This window comes from Temnothorax nylanderi, unplaced genomic scaffold (assembly GCF_030848795.1).
Source record: "Temnothorax nylanderi isolate EJ_2023f unplaced genomic scaffold, tnyl_v1.0 TNYL_tig0046_pilon, whole genome shotgun sequence".
Lineage (NCBI taxonomy): Eukaryota > Metazoa > Arthropoda > Insecta > Hymenoptera > Formicidae > Temnothorax > Temnothorax nylanderi.
This window is the reverse complement of record NW_027249108.1, coordinates 734,294-758,382: the sequence shown is the minus strand read 5'-3', so window position 1 is coordinate 758,382 and position 24,089 is coordinate 734,294. Positions and strand designations below refer to the sequence as shown.

Here is a 24,089-nt window from a genome sequence, read left to right as displayed (position 1 = left end):
AGAATGATACGCCAGGATAATTCCGTCGGACTCTGACCACACCGGGGTTCCGCCACCCGGGGGACGGAAGATGGTCAGCGCGAATTTGGCGCGTATTCTCGTCGCATCACTCTCAAGCGCGTGTCAACATTCACGCGAAACGTATTACAAGTGATTTTTATCAGTCACATTATAAATGATCGTTATTCTTTGTTACAGTGGTTTACCAGAAACGGTTAAAGAAGGAACGGAGAGCGAGGAAACGACTGCAGGAACAGTTGGACCTGGAGATCAAGAGGCGCACACAATTGGAGGAGGCCCTCAAAGCCACGGGCGCGTCCTCGGAGCAAGTCAGAGCGATCACCGGTACGTGCGAATCGCCTTCTCTATGAATAAGTTTTCACCCTGGCAAATCTATATCATTGAGATTAAAAAGTATCATTTACCTAAAAAGCTTATATTTAAAAGCTTAAAGAGAAATACTTAAAACGCTCTGTTCTCGCGCTGAAAACTCTTTGCTAATATCTGTTCTACGCCATGGTGGAAAAAAACGTCTCGATTTTCATCGCGAGTATAGATTAGACGCGAGAGACGCAGACTATCGCTGCAAATGGACGGGTTTTCTTAGGATTTCGCGAGCTCGTCGTCAGTCTCTCCGTTAAGAGCCCCGGGGCCAGCGGTGATCTCGGAATAAATTAATTAATACGCCGAGGCAGAGCAAACAGCCTGACACCCGGCAGAATATGATTCCTTACTTATCCCCCTGCCGGCGGTGCAATCCCTCTCCGTCGTCGGCTGGCTGATGGCAGCCTGTTTTCCCCTCCCCTGTTACCTCCTCTCCCCCATCGCTCCAGCACCTTGACTAGGCACCGCGCGTCTCGCCCCATGATCCTCCGGCAAGTAGAAGTAGCAGCAACAAGCGGCACACCACCCTTCTTCCTGTCACTACCAAAACTCAAACGCGAAACCCTTTAAGTGAAATCTCTTATTCCGATATAATGTTTCGTCCTGGCTCCCTTCACCTCTTGCCTCCCCACCGTCTCTTCCACCTCATCGTTTTCGCGTTACCTCTCCCTCCCCTCTCGTTGCTACCGCCATACCGTCGCCTCCGTTGCCGCCGCCGCCGTCGCCGCCGCTGCTGTTGCTGCTGCCGTCACTGGTACCGCTGATTAATCCTGTCAAATCCAGAGAGTCACGATACTAATTTCAAATCAAAAGGCACGCCACTCTGCCACTTGGGCGTGCGACGGGGTGAGTCGCGAGACGGTCACGATCTTATGGGTTACATACACAGGGAAGGATTTAGAGATGGAGACGGATTTTTTTTAACATCGCGATAATCGGGCGATTGCTATCTTTCTGTGACGCAGAGAACGTAACGGCGGAGGCGCGCACGAGTTCGGAGCCGCCGGAGGCTAGTCCGGTACATTCTCAGTCGCAGCAGCAATCGTCGCAGCAGCAACCGCCGCAGCAACCCCTTCAGCAGCAACAGGCAGCAGCCCAGCAGTACCGGGAGGCGCAAGTGCCACGTCCTTCCCAGCAACCGTCGACGCCGGAGAAACCCGCATGGGGATACGGGCTGGATCTCATCGGTAGCCAGGCGTCGGCCTTCTGGCAAAATTACCAAGGTCAGTTCTCCCAAACGGCACGCTACTTCACCCTCGTCGTACCCCGTTACGTTCGGTTTCGCCGTTGATTCCACGCGGTTCCCACGGTATTTCACGGAACTGCTCGCGGAAAAATAAACAAGGAGTACTTAAGCCACTTATCGTTAACGGAGGATCGCGATCGCTATGTTGTTCCTGCCTCCGCTTCTTCCTCTTTCCCGATATCTCGAAACGTCCCGGCCGTGTCCCAATACGTCATGTTGCCCCTTCGAGTTTCACTGTCGAATTACATTACCTTGGCGAAATATTTCGAAAAGAATTTAAAGAGTCGCCTGACGGGAAAGAATAAAATCGCTCAGGAAAGCTAGTCTGCTATCTACATTGTAAAGTTTACGGTAATTCGAGAAAGTAGCAGTCGCGTGTTAGAAACTTGAGGTCAAGGGAGTACGGGAAGGGGGAAGGACGATGCGAAGATTCAGGCCCAGAGCCAGCGGCGGGATCTGCTAATTCGGATAATCGCATTCCCGTATTAGGATCCACTCAATTTTTCTGATCTTCCGGCCGAGTGCTTTCGATCCTCGATTACCCTGACAAAAAAAAGTGAGAGAGAGAGAGAGAAGAAAAGAGAGGAGATTGACCCCGAGGGCGAGAGAGAGACGGCGGAGCGGACGGTGGTAGTATGTCGTGGTGGTATCGTGCAAAGTAAATTATTCGAAAGATCTCGAGCGAGAGCAATCACGCCGCCGGCAATAACAACCCCGTGCACGAAGAGGGTAGGAGGAGGGAGAGAGAGAGAGGGAAGGAGAGGGGGGAAGGACCGAGCTGGTCCTGACGAGGAAACACGAGGTATTTGAATAGGGTCCCGCAGCCACCCGGGCATCATGATGCGGAATCCATTTGCAATAAACAACGGAGATTTAGACGGGGGTGACGCGGGAGAGGAGAGACAACGAGAGACGAGTCAAGCGGTAGCGTCAAAATGGGAAGAGGGGATGGGAGGGGTGACCATCGGGAGGAAGTACGGGGAAAGAGGTGGTTCGACGTAACGTCGTCTGAGGTGGGTACTTACGCCACTGAGGGGACCTCAGGGGCCGCCGCCGCGCCGCCGCGTCTTCGAGTCATGCATTCTATACGAGCGATGGCTCTCATTCTTGTCACATTGTCATCGAAGAAACGTGTTTCTCGTGATATCCAAGCTTTTGGTCGGTGACCGATGAATCTCCCCGCAAGTTTCAATCTGAAAATCCCGTTGATCTAGTTATCAAAAAGTATTTCGCGTATTAATTTGTAGCAGATTGTTTAGGTCGATTCTTCCCTTCAAAATCCATTCTTTGCCGCTTTCAGTTTGATCCTAAATCCCGACCGCCTTTGCTGTTAAACCCCTTTGCGGGAGAGCACCTGGTGCTAACAGCGTCGCGCCGCACCCCCGACCTTCCCAATCGTGCGATCGCGGTCTTCGCGACCGTGACCGCGTGTTCTCGCGCGTGGTTCGCTCACATGAGCGCCACTGGCTGTAATGCAGAGTTTATGCACATCTCTCGCAAGTAAGGAAGGAGCCGTAATTTCCCCGGCGGCCAACGCGGCTCTCGGTGGCGTTACCTGTCCTCCCTTCCTTCTTCCACTCGCGTCGTTCCCTCCGCGCTTCCCTTAAACCTCCTCCAGCCCCCTGCGCTACCTCTCCCGCCCCCCCTCTCACGTTGCCTCTCTTCCCTTTCTCTCTCTCTCTCGCGCGCGTGCATACGTGTACGATACGTACGACGTGGTGTACGTGTACAAGTATGCACGACGCGCGATTCCTCCACGTCGTCCACCATCCGCAGAGTACGACGAAGCACTCCGCCACGCTTTAATATTCAGACTATATGCAATAATTTCGCAGCAACCATAACCTCCTTCCTCCTACCCGTGCCCCTGTCCTACCTCCCTCCTGATTTCGCAGCACTCTTGCTTTCTCCGTCTTTCTCTCTCTCTCTATCTTCGTCTCTCTCTTGCTCTCGCTCTTTCCATCCTCCTCCAACCACCATCTTCAGCTTCGCCGTCTCTATCGTTTATTCCTTCCCCTTTATTCCCCCTAACTCCCCTGTTTCTTTCCCCTTCCTATCCTGCCCGACCGTGTTTCTTCCACCGCACGAAGAGACGTTGGCACGTACAAACACACCCACACCGAGACTTTGCGAGATTGCTCTACGGTGTGGTGCACTGTACCTCCATCTTCCACCCTGCGACCGCAATCACTCTAAATCGCCGCGCGGGCATTAATATTTGATGGACGAAGTCCTCGGGAATTATTCGAAATGGGAATAATCGCGATCGAGGCATCGAGGCGCGCCGGTATCATTTTTCATCGATGTCTCGTGAGATCAGCATCAGCATCAGCATACGGCTACGGCTTTAACGTCGTTAAACGCTAAACCCTTTTAGTCTTTACACGCCGCGCTCGGGCGCTTCCACGAATGAATTAACCTTGAATACCGTGCGGTCTATAAACTGAAAAAGGGAGAAAAATGAAAGTCAAACGTTGTCGAGAAGTAAAAAGTTTTAAGCTTCAGTCCCGCAAATCAAGCGTATCGCCTCGGGAGGAAAAATGACGACGACGACGATGGACGGGCACTGCTGAACGTTCGCGCGCGCGTCGGATTATTTCCAGCTTTTCAGCCGCCCACGCGGTCGAGAAAATGCGAGCGTCGCACCTGCATGCGTACACGTGCGTAGACCATTTACGCGGAAAGACAATAACCCCGCGGAAGAGTGATAAAGCGTGACGCGTGTGCACGGGCGATATAAAGGCCGAAGGAAGCCGACGCGCCGACGTGGGCGACGGAGGTAGGGCGGAGGGCTTGGAAACATCCCCCCGCCTTGAATATATCCACGGGGTACGACGACGTGGTTTTCCGGCGAACAAGCCGGGACAGAAATCGGGCGGGGAAGACAGGAGGAGAGGGAGGGGGAGGGAGAGGGGGCGAGGGCAGCAGAAAGGTAGAGGTTTCGATCTCAACGCGATGGTAGCTCGCGTGGTTGCAAGCTGACGGTGAGGTAGGTGTTGTCAGGAATATTAGGGTTGTTCCAAGACCTTCCCCGCGCGGCGACCACGACTTGGTTGAAGTGTTTTCTTACGTGTCCTGAAGAATGACGAATAACAAATCTCGAATGACGATATCTCAGGAATGTGTAAAAAAAATATATTTTTTAATTGCTGTAATGCGTAACTTGAATGTTGTACGACAAAAAGACGAATTGAATAATGGCCAATGTTGTTTTCGCAGACTATTAAGTCTACTATGAATACATATGAGAGAAAGAGAGGGAGAGAAGTCTGTCCCCGACTTATGATTTTGCGTCGCCGCGGGCGCCGATTGGAAAGGCACGCGGATTGCGAGGGGATTAAATTCGTTACTGGAGAGCTTCGACGCGAATGGCATACGGAAGAGAGATTTTTATGCGGGCGGGAGAAAGAACAATTACCGAGCGAGACTCATCGATCGTCCTGGATATCGTGTTCTTTTTATTTTTAAACAATATTGACGACATCGCCGAGGTAGACTTCAGACAATAAGTCGCGACTGAATCGCGAATTAGCGGCGCGTTTAAATCGACACAGACATCTCTTAGTACGACTTTGTGATATGTAGAAGAAAGAACAGAATGTGGGCGAAAAAGAAAGTGAAGAGACGATGGTGGATGATCGTAGTTAACGGAAATTTGAAATTATAAGATTTGCGCGATTCGAAAGCGAGGGAGAGAGACCCGCGCACCGGAGATTCATCCTGCATCCTCTCTCTCTCTCCTCCCAGTTCTTCCGCTTTTTGTGTCTCCGCGCTGCTCCATGCGGCTCCTTGATTCATACAATTTCATGGTCGGCTTGGCGCTCAAGCGCCTATCCCCAGCCCTGTTCGCATCTTCCGTTCACCCCCTCCTCCCCATATCTCGCTTTCCGGCCCTCTGCTTGCCGTTCGCTGCTGCTGCTGCTGCTGCTGCTGTGCTGTTCCTCTCTGCCTTTCGAACCTCTTCTGCTTTACATAAAGATCAGAGCATTAAAAACGCGATGCTACACGAAATCAACCCTCTAGATGCTCCCGCGCTTCCTCTTTACCTTCGTCCCGCGCCCTATATCCCTTTTTGCTCGCGAACGTCACTAACCCTCGGCTCCTCGAGATGCTCGAGTGAGCAAGAGCATTCAGCCAATTACCGTCATTTCGATGTGATACTTAAATTGCTTTTTTCGCCGTTCGCGCAAGAACGAAACATGTCGAGTGCACTCATCACGTTGACGATTATATCCGATATCCGGCGCCGCCGCGGCAAATCCGGTTAAATCCCAAGGCCGTCGTTCTCGGGCAGGCTCACGGAGGAAGCTTCTCGACTGTGTAATCGCAAAAAACTCCCGTGGAATAAGGTGCGCGCGAGCGTCTGGCGAGAGAGTGCTTATCAATCGCGAGTTATTGGTCTCCTTCGTGGAATCCATCTCGTCGAATCGGGTTTTAAGGGGAATATAATAATGAAGTTGGCGTACGAGAGCGAACGTGTATTCTCGATCCCCGGGCGAACAATGCGCGGGAGTTTTTCCAGTTCTTGCGAGAACCCGAGACCTGCGAGACCGTGCCTTCCCTCTCGCATTCTCGCCCCGTCCTCGATTTCGATTCGGTTCGTTTTCTTCTTCTACCCGTGAGGCAAGGTGGCCTCTCCTCGCGGCCGGCATTGTGCCGGAGTTAATTACGTGCGGATAAATGCGGAGTCATAGAGGGGCGAGAACCACCCGGGGCCCCTCTCTTCTTTTTCAGCGGACGTCTTTTTTAGGGGGCCCTCGCCTCGCGCCGCGCCACCACCCCCTCCAAAAAGCCAGGGCGATATGGCGCGCGATGCGATGGCATACAATACCAACCGTTTAGGGCCCCGGCCGAGGGGCCCCGTACGGCGGCCACGGCCTGAAATTGTTTTCATTGTCCGGACGATTTGTCAGGGTGTGTAAGACGGTAGCGAAACTATTAGCGGGCTCATTCTTCTTGGACTCTCGAGATGCGCTGTCTGCAGAATTCCACGGGATCCATCGAACGACGAGCTCTCTTCTTTCTTCATTCGATACGCCACGCACGCAACGATATCCGCGAGAAATCGCGAATCTGGATTTCCAAGTCGTCGTCGTTGTGCACATCACTTTCTTACGTCGGACGGATCGACGGACAATATGACGGTGGCGAATGTCTACCAAGTTATTAGAATGGAAAAAAACGAGAGACGAGAGAGAATCCCCCCTAAAAAAAGAAGTATGCGCACAATCAATCAAATCGCTTTTTCGTGCTCTTTATCTCGGCTCGATGCAACAAAAGGGTGTATTCTCGACCGTTCCGAATGAGGCAAGAAAGTTTCCTTAAATCGGCCCTTCGCCTCGAGGTTCGCCCCTTCCCTTTCTCTCCCCCGCTCACCCTCCTCCTCCGTGAGACTCGCCGAGCGAGCGAGAGGCGTTATATATCTGGAGCAGTTAAATTGTCATTTGGATATCAAAGGGACGCGACACCCCGCGCGCGGATAAGGGCGCGAGAGGTAATTTGGCTCAGCGAAACGCAAACATTGCTCTCCGTGTGCCCCAAAGTCGTGGAATATAACGGCCCTGACGAACGCACGAATTCACACCCACGTGCCACGAAACAGCCCTCAGCTATTGTTGCTCAAAGCATAATGGAATCTCGGCCCCGCCGTCTCTAGTCCCGGCGATGAAGATGGAGCGGGATAGACAGCGGGGAAAAGGGCGAGCGCGGGACAGAGAGCACTGTCGATGCCGACTCCTCTCGCACGTCCGCGCGCACGCCGGTTAACCGGGACTTAATGGCCTCGCAATTGGATTTTACCATTGCTCTTTGCTCAAGGAGGCGCCATTTCACGCTTACCGATCAGATCCGCGTCCTTTCATCGCGCGCCCGCGCTACGTAATGTTCTTTACCATCTTCCCACTTAATTCTCCGCTTATGCGATTTTCGATTGCAATCGATAAATAAAGATGATTAAAGACGAAATGTAAAAATTCCTTCTCTCTTCAATCATGATATCGACCGGATCGCGTTCGAGTTCTTAACTCGTTAATAAAGTGCAATTAATTAATCATGAAAAATAAAAATGTCAATTCATATAACTCGATATAACATATTCTTTCTCGAAGAAAATGGCATAATTTCGGCGTCCGTTGCATAAATCGCTCGAAAGGGCAGGAGCCGAGACGCGTGTGCCCGGTTAATTCGGCGCGATATCATTAAAGGGACATTTTCCAGTTTTCACCCTAATCCTTGCGAAATTCAGTGAGCAAACCCGCGGCCCTTTCACGCCTGCCTTCGTCCGTTATCCCGCTCGTCCCTTTTCCATCCCCCTTTTGCGCGCGGCTGACGGTAGCTGCCGGTTTTGCACTAATTACCGCTTCGTTTCATCCTTCGCGCGCGTGGTTCACGCCTCGTCGAATCCGCGCGTCGTTCCCGCCGCGCCGTCCGTGCGCGTTGCGAGCCGACGGACTTCTCTCCTCGAGGCGATTCCTTCAACGCTGTCGAGGCAGCGGAGCGCGTTATCCGAACGCCGATATTAATCTTAAGCCCGAGAACGCTAGTGAGACTACATTATGCGCGTTGATTACATAGCGGAACAGTATTGTATTATGTAGGCTATATTATAAATGCCATATTATAAATGCTTTGCCACACACAACACACACAACGCACACACACACACACACACACCCGGTCGTTTTGTTGCCTCAGTTGTCTGTCAATTTTGTATGCTTCTTTTTTTGTCGCAGAATCGCTGGTGCAGGAGCTCGAGCTGGAGAGAAAATCGCGGCAGCACCAAGCGGCCGAGAGGGACCAAGTCAAGTCTCCTCTTCAAGGTGCGTTGAACGAAAGCACGAAATTATTTTCGCGCGTGCGTACTCCATAGAATTTAAAGTCGTTCTACTTTATTTGTACATTCTCTTTATTTATTTTACCATCGTAATAATCGGCATCTTCATGCGTACGATAGTACGGTATACTTGTGTGTGTGCGATCTCAAAACATTTCTCTCTCAAGTTCTCGCATTCGGAGAGCGCAGTTTTCGTGCAGTACGCGTAGAGCGATTTCTTGCTATACGGAATAAAGTTCGGATCTTTAATTAGAAACTCTTCAGGGGCGGTCGCGTCTCGAGGGAGGGTGGGCGAGGCGGCGGTTCTTGCAAAGGCGTCAGCGGCATAGCCCCGGCATATTCGAAACTTGGCCTCGCTCTCCTCCGTGGAAACTTGTCCGAAGGAAGTTTCCAACTCGCGCAAAAACTATATCCGTAGCGCGATTTCGATGCTCCAAGGCCCAGGCCGGCGTGACGTTGCACGTAAATAATCGTTTTTCGACCGCCCGCCCGCCCGTCCACCCTCTCGGGGGCTCCCGAAAGGAATTAACAAGTCTGCTTAATTGGCAACGTCCTTGCAAAATCAACTCCTACATCTTGGCCCCCAGAGCTTTTTATCGACAGTAATGTTACTTACAAATCTATCGCAAGAAGAGTGAAAGTGGCGAAGTAGCATTTTTGCAAAAGCGCGCACGGTATTAAGTTTGTCTTTCGTTAAGAAATTTAACGATTTAAAATTACTATATTATATAACAATGTTATCGCGCGTTAAAGCTCGATCGTTCAAGTTTTCTCTCTTCGCCGAGTGCTTAGAACCGGCCACTGAGAAAAGAATAAAATATTAACACACGCATGTTAATTGAACAAAATAACGTGTCCCGAGAGAGTCAGGGCGGGCAGATTGAAGCGGTCCGGACGATAGATGGGCGCGGAGAGAGAGACGAGTAAACCGAATCACGCGGACTATTAACGTATAGTGATTTTCAATCATAAGCGACAGTTCGATAAAAAGTAGAGTGGCGGCTCGATCACAAAGGCCGCGGCTAAGGCCGATGACTCGGCCGGACTTGTATTTACGAACGTGTGCGTACCCGATAGGGCTCCGACTCCCAACTCCCTCCCCCTCCCCCTCTACCTCCCCTTTATCGCCCCTTTTTCTCGACTCTCGGTTCGTCCATCTCTTCATCCCCCCCGCGCGCCCCCCCCCCCCCCCCCGCGTTCATCTGCGTCTCGAGAGCCAGCGATAATTAGTGAGCGGCGCCTTCTTCCCAACGAACGATCATCGAATGACCCAGCTGGTCCACCTTCGCCGTATCGCGCCGCAACGAAGGCACCTACCGCCGAATCCTCCTGAGCTCCATCCCGTAGCGGAATTACGCCCACGACCATTCATCTCCCGTATGCATCTTCATCCGCGAGACATCCGCTCCTCTCTCTCTCGTATTCCCATTAAGAGTTGCGACACGCCTAACACTCACGCTACACCGGCGCTGTAAGATCTAAATTTAGCGCTCTGTACGCCCGCCTTGTTCTCATCCCGCGGCCGTTATTACTGAAACATCGCGAGCGCGCGATGTTTCATATCCGATAAAAGTAAAATTCATCAGACCGACAGCCGCGTACGCGCGGCGCGGCGCGCAATCGAAGATATCGCGAGCACGGACTCCAGAGTGCACCTGCGATCGCTTCTGTTTCAGAGTCGCGGACGGGTTACTACAAAAACTCCGTTCTGTTTACGAGCGCGACCTAGAAGAGGCCGGACGACGGCAGGCGGGGGCAGCAGGCAGATCGTGCAGCGAGCAGCCGAAGCGAATGATCGATCGGACGAAGTAGGAAGCGCAATTCGAAGCCACGAGAGCGGACCCACACAACGAGAGACGAGCGGGCAGAAGCGGCAGAATCGTGATGATCGACCGCGAGAAGAAACCGTACGGATTCGACGAGGAAGAGCAAGACTCCGAGTGAGACGATCTCGCGCAAGTGTCCGCGGAGACTTATGTATAGCAGTGCGAACGCGCGAATGCCGGGAGGCTCCACGAGAGTATCTTGTCGTCGGGAGATTCGTAAGTTCCGGACAGTATCGATACGAGCGTGCGCTAAGCGATGGCAGACTCGATTTCGACGAACGAATTAAAAAAGCGCGCGGCTATTCATGCGTTTGTACAGGGCCGCGATCGGCCGCGTTTTTCGACGCTCGAGGGGGCAGGCTAAGCGAAGCCCTCGAATCGAGATCGGTCCGGTCGGGATTCGCGAACTGGGAACCGCGGACCGATCCTCACACATATCAACGACGCGATATTCGCCCGATCTCCCGATTCGCGTTCGCGGCGATCGTGGGGTCGCGTCGTTCGTTCGACGACGGCGGAACCCCCGGAAGGAGACAATTCTCTAAATGTACGCACCATCGATTGTACCCGTTGATGGATGATGACCGAACATTGCGTGACTTTCGCGGTACCGCGACGATCGCGGACAAGTAGGCGGAGGGGACGGTAAAGGAAATCGGGAGTAAGGGGAGAGAAGGAGAGGCGGACGAGAGAGAGATATAAGAGAGGCATATTTCTAAAGACTGCTGGAGAGTGCGTGCGTGAGTGCATGCGTTCCTAGAGGTACCTATCTCCTAATTATCGAGCGAATTAATTAGATAATCGTTTTTAAGGGATTCCAGGCGATCGGGCGCGGCCACGCCGTCGTCGCGCGCATCGTGAGGCGCGCCGATTTCGAGTATTATTATCATTATTAATATTATTATATACGTCGCCGCGGCGGCGCGAGGCCCAATCCGATCGCCAGCTGCGAAACGAATGTCGAGTCGCGGGCCCTCTCGTCGCGACCGGCCCATTCGATATATCCCGGAATCGGCGTCTTCGGTGGCGCCGATCGTTGCGTCTCGATGTCGCGACAATTTTTCGCGAGAATGCAGTTCTCTCTCGCCGGGCACGTCGCAGCGCCGAGAAATGCGTCGGCTTTTTGTAAAATGAGCGTAAGAGCGCGAAAATTGACGAGCGAGTCTCTTCTGGATTCGACGCGGAACGAGATTAGAGCCGCGACTCGAGTGCTGTATCATAGAAAAACGAGAGAAGGAGCGAGGCAGAGAAAGAGAGAGAGAGATAGAGAGTAAGAATGTCTCGATGAAAAAATGAGCGAGTGAAAGAAAGAGCGAACGGCAGATATATATAGAGAGAAAGAGAGGGAAAGAGAGAAGGAGAAAACGAGAGCAAACGTGATAGAGTCTTACGAGTATTTGCGTGAGTGCGTGTGTATGTATGGTAAAAAACAGAACAACGGAGGATTCTCTCCTAGCATCTTAAATCGTAACATCTTATTTATATAAATAACTTAGTTACTACCGAAACAAGTAAGTCTAATCCATATTGCGTGTGTCCCGCGTTTGCGTTGACCGCCCGAGAATCCGGCGAAATATCTCTTGGCGCGTGCGAAAATAGAAAAAGGAACATCGGAATTCGACGATCCCGTAAGACGCGCGCTCGAGCCGATACAGAGCGAGGAAGGCGCCAAGGATATTTCCCCGGGGACGGTCCCCGTATTTAAGATCCATGTACAAAGTCTTTTGCCGTAAGGTTCTTGTGTTGTAAAGTTCACATAATCATAGTGTCTAGTATCGTACCAGCTAAAGCCCGTTAAGACGATGCTAAACGTAGAGAAACGAAAATTTAACCACCGATAGCAGATCCGTATTTGCCATCGCCGCTACCGATTGACGGAGGGAAAGGAAGGAGGGGGTGGAAACCGTGAGGATTGACACGAAGGGCATTCAAGTAACGTTTTTCACGATTGAGAACCGTAGGGATTGACTCTAATCGGCAAACGCCGATCGCAAGGATGACTTTGGCCGACGCCAAATAGTACAAATTAAATCTCGAGAACAGAGATTGACGGAGCGAACCGATTGAACCGATTTCTCACGCGAGACAGGCAATATTGACGGCTATCGATCACGCACAAATTTTCACCGTAGATAAGTTCCGAAAAAAATAGCGAATATATTTCAAATCGTTTAGTTTCCGATGCAACAAAATGAATGTCGAAATGATCGCCGAACGTGCGGTTCTCGATCGAGAAAAGCGATACCGAGGTGTTGAGGGTGAAGGTGATATGGGATGCGCGAAGAAGAGAAGTGCAAGACGTTTGCGGGGCGGAGTTGGGAATGAGGAGAAAGGGGGGGGGGAACTTTGTCGTCGCCACACTGCGAGTCACGGCGACGGTGACTAGTGACGCCGATTTCGCGACCGGACTTATACAATCTAGTATCGAGGCAAGAAGTGTATTCATTGTAATTCAGCATTATTACCTATAAATAAATAGTTGTTATTGTAAATCAGGTTTCTTTCATTCGATCACCATGCGATCCTGTTCCCGATGTCTCTTAGGAGACGTCTTCTATCTTTCAATCTTGATTTCGAAGTGCAATTTCATTCTCTTACGTTACACTCGTTGCGTGAAAGCCCTGTCCCAGGAAATACAAGATTTCGCTCTCCCATAAACTCTTTACGATGAAAGAATTTCCCGTAGTTAATGGGATCAGACTTTTACTCCGTTTTTCAGCTCGTCGAAGCGCGTAAAGCGTACACGTGTTTCCTCGCTTCGTACGCACGTCAGATCTTTTCTAGGTAATAGACAAATTGCAGGCCCTTGAAGATGACGACAAGAACGGCGTGATAAGGCGACCGCCCTGGGTGCGAATAAAAATGTATTCCGCGTCCGACATCTTCGCTCGGACGTAGGAGAGCGGGAGAGAGGGCTAATGAAGGGCCGAAGGGTACGGCGATGTATTCTTATCAATTTGCAGGTTCCGTAACGACCCGAGGCACGCGACGAGAGCCCATTGGTCGAGACAGGCTCCACCCTTTCGGAGCGAGGAATATATTTTAATAGTAAATATAACGATAATACACCACACGAGCACGCTCCGCCGAGGCACCAGACACAGAGGGCTTCTTAATTGAATCGGTCATACAGCGAGATCGCTACGTCGATGTCTTAATTGCTCATTCCCGCGCGTTAATTAGACGTTTTCATTTCATTGTCGATGGCCGAGTGGCTGGTACAGCGCCAGTAGAATCGAGGCAAATCGCACCGGGGCTAAAACTCGAGGCTAATTGTAGGGAATACCCAATTAGGGACAGTAATTGATGTTCTGATCGATCAATTAGTCCGAATGTGAAGTAACTCAGATATGATTTGCTAATGCACTAGCTTCGAGTTATTTTTCATCCGTGAAAGCAGCTAGCGGATCTGGAAAATGTAACGTAAAACCTTCATATGTTTTCTTGTCTTTTTGTATATTTTATACTCTTTTCTGTAACATAATAATTCGATTGGACAACGATACTAATAGGCATTAATTCAAGTACATATTTCACCGCTGTTGAAATGTTGATCACAATGCGTCGTCGCATTCGTGCGTAAGGAGACGAAGCCAGAGGGCCATGTTTCGATGCAAATGAAGGGCTTGACTCTTGTCGCCGAGGATTGACGAGCCTTTCCCTCCCCCTTCTCCCCCCATTTAGGTTCCTGGTTTCACCGTGTTTCTCTCTCCTTCGCCACCCTACGACGACGACCGACCCAAAATCATAAAGATAACCGAATTGCTCCGGCCCGGCACTTTTATTCCGAGGACATATTGCCCGACAATCATTCCGGCATTTGCATAATTATCGAATAAAACGGGACTGCGCGCGAGAGCGGGGGCCGAGACCCCGGGGCGCGTCTAACGCTCTCCTCCATCGCGAGTACGGCTAATTTCGTGCTCTCCAACTTTTTTTCAAGCCCGAAGGGTCGTGCCCCTCTCTTTCACCCCCCTCGTTCCTTCGCGTCTTTTGGCGTCTTTATTTCCGACCTCTCCCTATCACTCCTCCGCGAGAAACGCGCTTCGCCTATCTCCCTGTCGCCGGCGATTAGACTTAATTCGTCGGCGGAAACGGCGGTCTTCTAATTAGAGTTGCAACAAGCAACGGTCTCTTCATGACTCTCTTCATGACTCGTGTCACTCCGCTCGTGTACGGCCAATTTTTCTCTTTTTAACAACGAATGTTATCGCGAATGGCATGCTATAACGGTAATAAAGTATCGTTATACTAGTATTGTTCCAGATATTCACTAAATTGAAAATAATAAACGATAAACTATAAAAATTAATGGTCATTTTAAAGATCTCTCGTTGAATACATAGTGGCGAATTTTTCTCTCGCAATTTTGGCAACATGTTCAGCTGCCTGTAATCGAAAGACGAAATAAATATATACTTCTTATAGTTAAAACTTATCAAGAGACACACGGTAGTGTCTCGCGCCAAGTATAATTAAATATACTACGCGGAAGAAAATAATGACAATTAAGCTTCTGTTGCTCAATTCGGCGAATGTTTTTCCAATGAAAGCTCGAAGGGCGAGTAAATTAAACGAATTAAAAAAAAATCGACCGCGCGGGAAAGGAAGAAAAAAGCTTTTCATCAAATTCTTTGTCAACGAAACAGTCTGCGGAATCAGGGGAGTAATATTTTTCAGCAACACGGCGACGTTAATTTTAATTAAAGCCTCATTCGCGCGAAAAATATGGGACTCCCACGGGATTCTTCGCGGCCGTTTTCACCGTTCTTATTTTCCGGCCTGGCCTTTCGTCAAGATGTCACCGCGGCTAACGAGGAGAGTTAAGCGGAGCAAAACAAGGCATTTTTGTCGAGCAGCAAGCAAGCGAGCGAGCGAGCGACCGGGCGAGCGGCGCTGGGACCCTCTCACAACGCAACGTCCTCGAATTATGCTAAACGCTCTTAGCCGGCATGTCCGCCCCGAAGAGACGTTCGTACCTCACGAACCAATGGGGACGTCGGGGAAAAAAACGAAGCACAAATTCGCGGGAGGCGAGAGCGTCGAAGCCCGTCATTCCCAGTACTTTCCGGGGCGTCGCCATAAAACAAGCACGTTTCTTCATACCTGTCGGCATCGAGAATTGAACTCGCTGAAATTTTATTTGAAAACTTGAGTGATCGTTAAAGCATATCTCGTTAATAATCATGAGACGAGCGTTTCTGAACACAGCGTTTCTCGACGAAATTGTCCGAAACCGAGCTTTCGCGACGTATCCGTGTCGGGAATGAGAGAATTTTTAAGAATAATACTTTGACAGGCAGATCGGGGAGATACGCGCCGCGGTACACAATAGCGCGCAATGCACACGAGGTAAAACACACACTTTGTAACGTCAGGCGGTGAAGGGCGTCAGAATAGCCGACGTTGTTACCCCGGCGCTGCGTTGCGGCGCACAAGGAGCCCGAGCTTCTCTCGCCCGATAGCCTTAAGTGCCGTATCTAAGTGAGAGGCGAACAAAAAAATCTCAAAGAAGTTAATTTACGCTTCCGCGAAGAGACTAAATGCAAAAACGGAACGGGAGAGCGAGGGAGCGCGTAACGGGGCGCTGCGATGAGACGGCAGCAGGGGTTCGATTCTTTTGCACGAGCATGAAACCAGTAATCAGAATGTCCGGACGGGACGAGATGAATCGTCCCGTGTACGCGCGTCACGATGAACCCCGGCGCTGAACTTATGAGGGAGGGGGACAACGTGACTTCAGGCGGCGTCCAAGTCCGCGACCGAAGATAAATCCTTCGGTAATTCGACCCCTCGATGCCTCGGCGATGCATCGTCCGTGTTTTCGCGCCTCTCTTTTTCCTCCTGAAGCGCATTCGCGCGGATAAAAATTAGAATCGAAAGAACACCCCCTCGCGATGTCCGCGGAGAGTTTTCCTTCGGGGCGAAAGGACGGGATGTCGAAGGTCATTTACCGGCTAGGGTACCTAGTTATCTACCGATCCGAGTGCAAACGAGCGGAAAAGAATTCATTTTACGTTATTTCGGTCACGGTCCGAGACGGGAGAAGCGTGCTCTCGTACGGGAGACCATCGAGGACGAGGACGAAGACATCTTCGACGCGCGAGAACGAGCGGGATCGAGCGCGCGGACACGCCAAGAGCGTCTTCGAGAGGCTCTCTCGCGATTGGCTCGGACCCACGGACGCATAATTACACCCTTGCGCGTCGTGAGAGCGATTGAGAGGGCGAGGGAGGGAGACGGGGCACGGCTTCTCGTCCATGTTCAACACTTCCCAACACGCCGCGCGAGCAGACACGAGGAATTTCGTAGTTTGATTTACAGCTGGTCGGATCCCGCCGTCGTCCATCGAGGAGTCCGTTTTGATTGCGCTTCCCTCTAATGGAGGGTAAACGCTAGGACGTTCATGAATTTGTATTAGAGAATTGGTTCCGAGAGCCGATTCTGGCCCGGGAACGATCCTCTTATGCCCGGCGTAGTTTCGCCGAAACTTCGTGCGCTGCAAACCGCGGAGACCTTGACGGAAACCGTTAAAGGGCCGAGGGAAGAAGCACTTTTCGACGCCGTCAATTCGGATACCTGAGTATCGGATAATTATTCGCCGCATCATCTGCACGTCCGTTTTTAGGCGGTTTTCGTCCACTTGTATCCCGATTGCCTCGAGGTTATTGCAGCTCGTGATTCTATAATTGAAAAGTTATGAAGAGGAAGAGGGAGAGAAACAATAATTGTCGCCACTACATTTGAGTACAAAAATAACGATAATCAATATACAGAGGGAGAAGATGTAATAAATGATAGATATTAAATAATAATAAATAGAAAAGTTTTATTTGATCTTTAATAAAAATTCTACTGAAACGAAAGAAATTTATTTGTTTCTAATCTAATATTATCGTTTAGGAATTGCACTTGAACTTTTTGTACAAAGATATCGTAGAGACTCAAGGTATATACATTTGACAAGGATATTTTGGATGACAAGACTCCAAGAAGGATTAATTTTCTGGAACGAGGATCGCATCGGAAACACATAAGATGCTCTCCCGGGACCGCCGTATCGCTAATCTGTTTAAATAACGAAACATCCCTCCCCTAGGGGGGTGTTCACGGGCAGAAGGGACCCGTCGAGACGAGGAGACGACGGCGGGACGAGAGAGGCGGGTAAACGAAAATCAATGCATCCGACACCGAGCGAGGAACGTCGTTTCGCCTACCTAATGAAACGTACAACGTACTCGAGACTCAAGTTTCTCCGCTTTGGATATATTCCTCCCCCGAGAAACTTTTCTTACTCACTCCGATTCTTCGTTAAGTCAACGAAGAATTTTGATATCAAATATTCATTTCTCAAAGTCACTTTCGCAACGGGAATGGAAAAAAATCTGAAATGGGAAAATGTTATATTTGTCACGATTTTACCACATAACGGACGATCGTGTCGCATCTGAATGAGCGGTAATGTCGCTTTGCCACGTCGCGGCACACGCGACGACTCCACGACAGAATAAATTCCTTCGTCCCGCTCTTTCGTACGGCAGGGTGCGGCACTTCGGGCTGCGAAAGCGTATAGAAACAGCGCACACATGCGCGTACACGGCAAAACGAGTCTTACGCTAGAAGAACGCTCGCTAAACTAACTCGCTTGGAATGCGGCACGAGGGCGGGATGGCAATGCAAATTTATTCAAAACTCGAAAGAGCCCTCGGCTCGATCCACATCCCCCCCCCTACCTCCCCGTACGCGTCCCTCTGATTCCAGCCTTTCTCCCTCGGTCGCCACTCTTTCCCGCCGTCTTTGCCCTTTCGGGGAAGACGCCCGCGGTTATCGGGACGCTTGGTTCACCGCGAAAAACGGCCAATTATACGCCAGAAAATTCGGGGTTCCAACGATTCGTTCCGTTTCGACCGTTAAGATCTCATTGCCGCAGATGCGCGATAGCGAATCGAACGAGAGCGCCGCGGAATTAAAGGGCGGAAGGGCGCGCACGAGGAAATCCAAAGCGACCGATGACGTATTGTTTGAGCTTTGCGCAACGTTGCGTCTCGACGCGCGATCGCGGCTTTTACCGTACATCCGCTGATATAACGCAGATCGCGTCGTACAGGTCCGCGCGCAATCTGAGAAAAATGAGACAAGAGCCGAAGGTATCGGCTACACGTAGACTGCCCGCGCTGGAAGTGAGTTTCTCACGGAAGAGATTTTTCCGTCTGCCCCCGATTAAGCGGCGACCACATCCGGCGGTCGTTACGAGCCGTGGTGTACCGCCGCTTTGCCCACACACTTACCGATCGCGCCGCATTCTTGCGTGTACCCCGGCTCGAAACACGACCCGGCCCGATGGAGAAGAAGAAGAGGCGCAAGAAGAGGCGCCCGCCTTGTCAAGGTCTCCCGGGGCGCCACCGATGGAAAAAACGGCGCGTATGCGGCGCGGATCCGTGATCCGGCCGCCGTCGAAGAGACGGACGGGGCAGCGGCGCGCCTCTCCTCTCCCGCTCCCGTCATCGTACATCACGTAATAAACGATCGACAGTCGTTTAGCGTCTCTTACACGCGCATAACTCGCGCAAAAAGAAAAGAAAAAGGGGAAAAAAAGGAAAGGGAGAAGAAAAAAAGGAGAAACTTGCCCGCGTTCCTCTCTCGCCTCTCGTTAATTCCCCGCAGCCCATTTTCTGCCAATCATATCGCGCACCCGCGCCCGCGCGCGATATCCGTTCTCTCTCATAAGCCGCGTGTGCGTGAAAAGGTAATGCATCTAATTACCGCGGGAAGGCACCCGCGCACGTCGCGGTGGATAAATTGTAACGCCCGCTTTTCATTAGTTTCCTAATTATTTTCTCAGTCTGATGCGCCCCGCGCGCGCGCGCGCGCGCGTTTGCGTCCGCCTCGGCTACCGTGCGAATGCAACGTGGACCAAAAACCCGCCGAATCGTAGAACATGCAAAGCTCGCACGAGAACGCAGTTCTCTCGCCGTGCAATTTTCACTCGTAAGGTAAGGAGCTTTAATCGTCGCTCTGATTAACGCAGGTCACGAGAGCCGCAACGAACGGGCGATGGCAGCCGGGGGAGAGGAGGCCGGATCGTTGCTTCCTTTCGTCTCCTCGGTAATTGAAATGCTCGGTTCATTCACACCATTAACGCACAACGAGCATTACACTACAATTAAGACGTCGGACAAGTCTCACGATCCGCCACTGGCTTTGTGGGCTAGATTAAAATCGCCATGCTACATTTACCTCCTGCGCGTATTACGTTTCCCCCGATGCCTTAATTATTTTCCTCTTTTTCAGAAATTAATTTCATTTATCGCACGGGATATTCAGAGTAGGCGCATAGATAATAACACACATTTGCGCGAGGCGGCCCGATTTTCATACGGCTTAAATAGTATGCAAGCCTGCTACTTTTTCTGTTCCCAACTGAATTTAACGCCACCATCTCTCTCTCCCTCTTTTGATGAGGAATATACAAAGGTAGAAAACGTTGGCCGAATTTCGCACCGAAACTGCTGCTTTTTTCTTCCCCCCCCCTCCTCCCGCCCATAGTTCTATGAGGCTTCTTAATACCATGCGAGAGTACTCGTTTGTCGATTCGGTTGCATGCGTAATAAAGGACGCGCAGGATCTTGGAAAAAGGAGTAGCACATCACGATTGGTATGATCCAGAAACCGAATGGAGAATGCGCAATGCGTCGTTAATATACGCAATGAGTCGTTAGACGTCGGGTATTTCCATCTAAAAATCGCGATGAAAAATTGCGGGGAGTAATAATAGCCAGGCGTTATGCGATCAATCGGGGATGCCGCGCATACCAGTCTGTCGTCGCACGCGGAAGCGGAGTTAAATACGTCGGATCGCCGCCCGGTCGCCGATCGGCCCGCGCCAGGAACCGAGCCGTGCAACAACGCCGAGGCGTTGGCCGATGATCGAGGATGTCGTCCGATGATCGTGGCGGCAAAACGGTCATCCCCTCGTGTGTATGTGTCGGATCGGACAAGCCGTGCGCGGGGGGGGGGAGGAGGGGCAAGAGGGGAGGGGAAGAGAGCCCAGGTGATCTACGAGAGAGTTATACGGTAATGGAATAACCACAGGGACGACGAGTAATTGTAAGAATTAACTAATAACACGGCAGCGAAGTAGGGTCGTGCGAACCCGGCATCCCCGGGGCCCCGTAACCTGTCATTCCTCGATCCCTCCTCCGCCATCTAGAGGGATCTATCAATTACTTCGCCTAAGTGGAGATCCTAGATCAGACAATAGAATTGGGGCCCCGTCGACGGATCCTCCAACGGCCCCCACAATCGTCGGTTCTACTGGGTCCGCCGCGGACCCCCCACCGGATTTGCATGTGCAATTAAAGCTGCGCCGCGCGGCGCGGGTCCTACCATCCGCGAAATTACAAGCAAGCTCAAACCTTGGACGTTTCACTTGGATTACCGCGCCGGTAGCGTGAGAAGCCGAGGAACGCGCGGAATCTTCTCGAAATTGTTCTCCCGTCCATGAAATATAACAACGATGAATGATTGATCGTTGGAGAAATTCAGTTATTTTTACTTCCTGATGTATTCTTCCCCCCCCCCTCCCCCTCTTAATTTCGATCCAATTTGTCCCCCGATCTTATCCACTCACCAGTAACGCGTAATGTTGTATCGTGTTGTTTCGTTTTTCCGACGAACTCTTCTCTCTCGGTTTTTTTTTTTAATTAGCGACATTGGCGGCACGAGAATGTGCCTTTTACTCAAATACTATGAGTACGCGAGTCGCATGCGTGGAACAAAAAGTAGCGGCAGGAACGCTTGCAGTACGCGGGCACGGTACAAAGCCAAAAAGTGACTTACCGGCGGAACGTTGAAATTCCATTCGCGTGGCCGCGCTATCGCTGCGGGCTTTTCGCGCTCCAACGTTTTTAAGCCGACAATTCGCCCTCTGCCGCGCGCGCGCTCTCGCGCTCGCTCGCGCGCTGCCATACGACGTGTCATTTAATTTCCGCAATAACGCTTTTGTTACCGATTAAAAACAGAAAGAGGCACGAGGTACGATGAGAAAGAGACCGTCGGCCTCGTGTGGAGAGCGCGGAACGAGGCGGACACGCGGGAGGAAGCGAGAGAAAGATCCGGGGGGTGGATGTTTCGAATGGGGTGAGAGCGACGGCAGCGGGAGAGACACGGGAGACGGAGAGGAAAAAACGAACGAGCGCGAGCATTGTTTCGCGCGCTCGCGCGTCCATCCGCGGCGCGGGCGCGGGCGCGGCGCAGCGGGTCCCGGTCCGTTCGTCGCGGCTAAATGCCGTGAAATTGTCATCCTACAGTCACAAAGGGAATTCACTCTCGCAACCGGTGAAATATAAACGCGTTTTTCCAGCCGGCCGTTTTTCCACTCCGATTGTTTTTTGGGCCGGATGATTGTTTTCCGTCGCTCTGCACTCCGCGCCGCGCCGCGCAACCTTGCCAACTATTATTTCCACTAACAACGACGATCGCTCGTTATTATTAGTGCGAGAGGGGAGGAGAGAGACGGAAGGGGAAGAGGGGGTGGACGAACGGACCAGTTTTATTCGAGCCTCTCGGTGGCGAAACGAAATGGCCGAACCCTATGCGAAGGTACGCCTACGATTTACGATCGAACGAGAGATCGATCTCGCCGGGTTGCAGAATAATTTTTTATTTCATACTAAAAATGAAGAACGCAACGAGGGACCGTGGGATGGGGGTGGGGGGGGGGGGAGGCAGTGGGATGAACGAGCGTTCCCGGCTCGGCAATTTCGGTCGCGCGGTGAGATCGATCGCGACGACGTGCAGATAATTCTTTTCTAGACTGCCTGTGGAAAAATTCGCGGCCACGGAACGTGCCGTTCCCGAAGCGAATTAAAAGATTATCCGTGTGGCTGCGGGCGAACGGGCGAGCGGGCGAGCGGTGCGGGCGCTTGAAATTGCTCCTTCATTTCTGGAGCAATGCACGCGAACCTTTCAATCTCGATTCGAGTCAAGAGAGGGAGAGAGAGAGAGAGAGAGCTCACGATCGATTAGGGAATTTCGAAGCCCGAGACGACGTGTCCCTCGGGTCCGCTTAACCCCTACTCGTCGACCCTCCTCTCCCCCGCGCGTATCCGTCGTTCTCCGCGCGCCCGCTTCCCCCGTTTCCCCCGACTCGGAAATTCAACCGTGCGTGATCCGATGGAGTCTCTCTCCTCGTCCTACGTCCTTCGCTCCCCGTCGTTGATGTAATATTGGAAAATAATGCACTGCCGTATACGAGCCGCGCGGCCCAGGCGCGGCTGGAGAGGAATCGGCACCCTCAGCCGATCGAATTCCTCCTCGCTTCTCCAAGGATAATCGGACACAACGAGAATGAAACGCGAAGTCAACGAGGTATAACGATATAGTTTACAAGGTATTGAAATTAAAATAAAGCGCGAACAGCAGAGGGGTGCATAAAAGAGAGAATCGCGAACTCAAGAGGTGAAGCGGGAAGGACGCGAAAAGCGGAAATGGCCTTTCCCCGCGTTTCCGCTGAATTTCTCTCGTACCTTAGGTATTCGTTTTCAACGAATGGGTGGAGACGGCCGGTATATACACGAGATACGCGTTAAGACGATATCTCGGCGTGTAATACGCACGGACGATGAAAACTCAAGGGCAATTAAAGGAGGAGCTTAACAAGCCGGAATCACTATCGTTTCCTCTGCATCTACCTGTGCTGAAAAGATCCAACGCGTAATAAGGTACGCTAGTACATACGCGCAACGTTCGCCACCGCGCACTTAAAGTGCATACTTAGGCGGCGTAATACGTGTATACGATATCGCCGTCAATTAGGTCGTTTCTTTCGGGCCGGCCGAGTCTTTCTCTTCGGTTCGTGGAACGCGGCGACGCCCATTTAAATGCGAGAAACAATGGTCTTCCTGGCGGATGTCGAAGTCGTCGATTATTTCCACTGCGCGAGCGCGCATGGACATCGATGCCGCAATTTCGCGAAAATGCGAATGAAAATCAAGATGTCTCAACCGACTAATCGAGCCTTTCAATTAAATGTCTATAAATATGGCTGAATCGTGCACGTTGGTGCGAGATACTGTTTCCGAGAGGGATTCCCAGGACGTTCCCTCCCGAACTGCGTAACAGCGAACGAGTGATACAGACGTTACGACCCGTCCTCGATATCGCAGGCGCGCATCGGAGCGTGATATGCAAAGTGGCCGAAGGGAGTGGGAAAAAAAGAAAATGAAGAAATCGCGGCTGGATCTCGTTTGTCCACCGGGATTCTCGCATGATTACGAGGCCGAGTCAACGCGCGAATCCGACAATCCCAATTTCCTGCCATAGCAATCAAATCGCGCGGATAAGTGAGCGAACGAGCTTTTCTCTCTCTCTCTCTTTCTCTCTCTTGGCACATTCAGCTGGCAGCTAGTTACCTGCCGAGTAGTTATCTCACATCTTTCCCACTGGCATCGTTAGCGCCTCCTCTTCTCTCGTTGGCACCGAAGACGAGGTGAAGCCGGTCGTAACCCGTGGACACGTAAAAGTTTTGTTAGACAGCGCGTTCCATCGTAATATACGTTTGTTTACAAGCCGGAGATACGAGACGCATCGCCGTGCCATCGCATAACTGTCTTGGACCTTTTACTGCTGGCGTATGATTTAAAGCGGAATTATCATTAATAATACCGTCGATGATTGAAGAACACGAGTGAGAAATTCTCGAGTCGTGCAAATTAATATTTTCAGATTTTCCCCTGGCGGTTATTCCGGACGTCTCTTAATAACGCTAACGATAAATCGTTGAATTTTATCACTTACAATA

The 24,089-nt window shown here is 51.3% G+C and overlaps 1 protein-coding gene across 3 annotated transcripts in view; it reads left to right on the top strand.

The window, feature by feature from the left end:
* Positions 1 to 12,780, top strand: part of Dac (dachshund family transcription factor) — a 182,605-nt gene extending 169,825 nt beyond the window's left edge. For 2 of the 3 annotated variants that reach the window (XM_071705418.1, XM_071705417.1), the window contains exons 9-12: positions 199 to 345; positions 1,350 to 1,607; positions 8,362 to 8,448; positions 10,139 to 12,780. In XM_071705418.1, the coding sequence (XP_071561519.1) occupies positions 199 to 345; positions 1,350 to 1,607; positions 8,362 to 8,448; positions 10,139 to 10,191 (545 nt within the window). In that variant the 3' untranslated portion in view covers positions 10,192 to 12,780. The remainder of the gene's footprint in view (positions 1 to 198; positions 346 to 1,349; positions 1,608 to 8,361; positions 8,449 to 10,138) is intronic. The other variant, XM_071705419.1, reaches the window with a different exon arrangement.
* Positions 12,781 to 24,089: the final 11,309 nt, after the last annotated feature.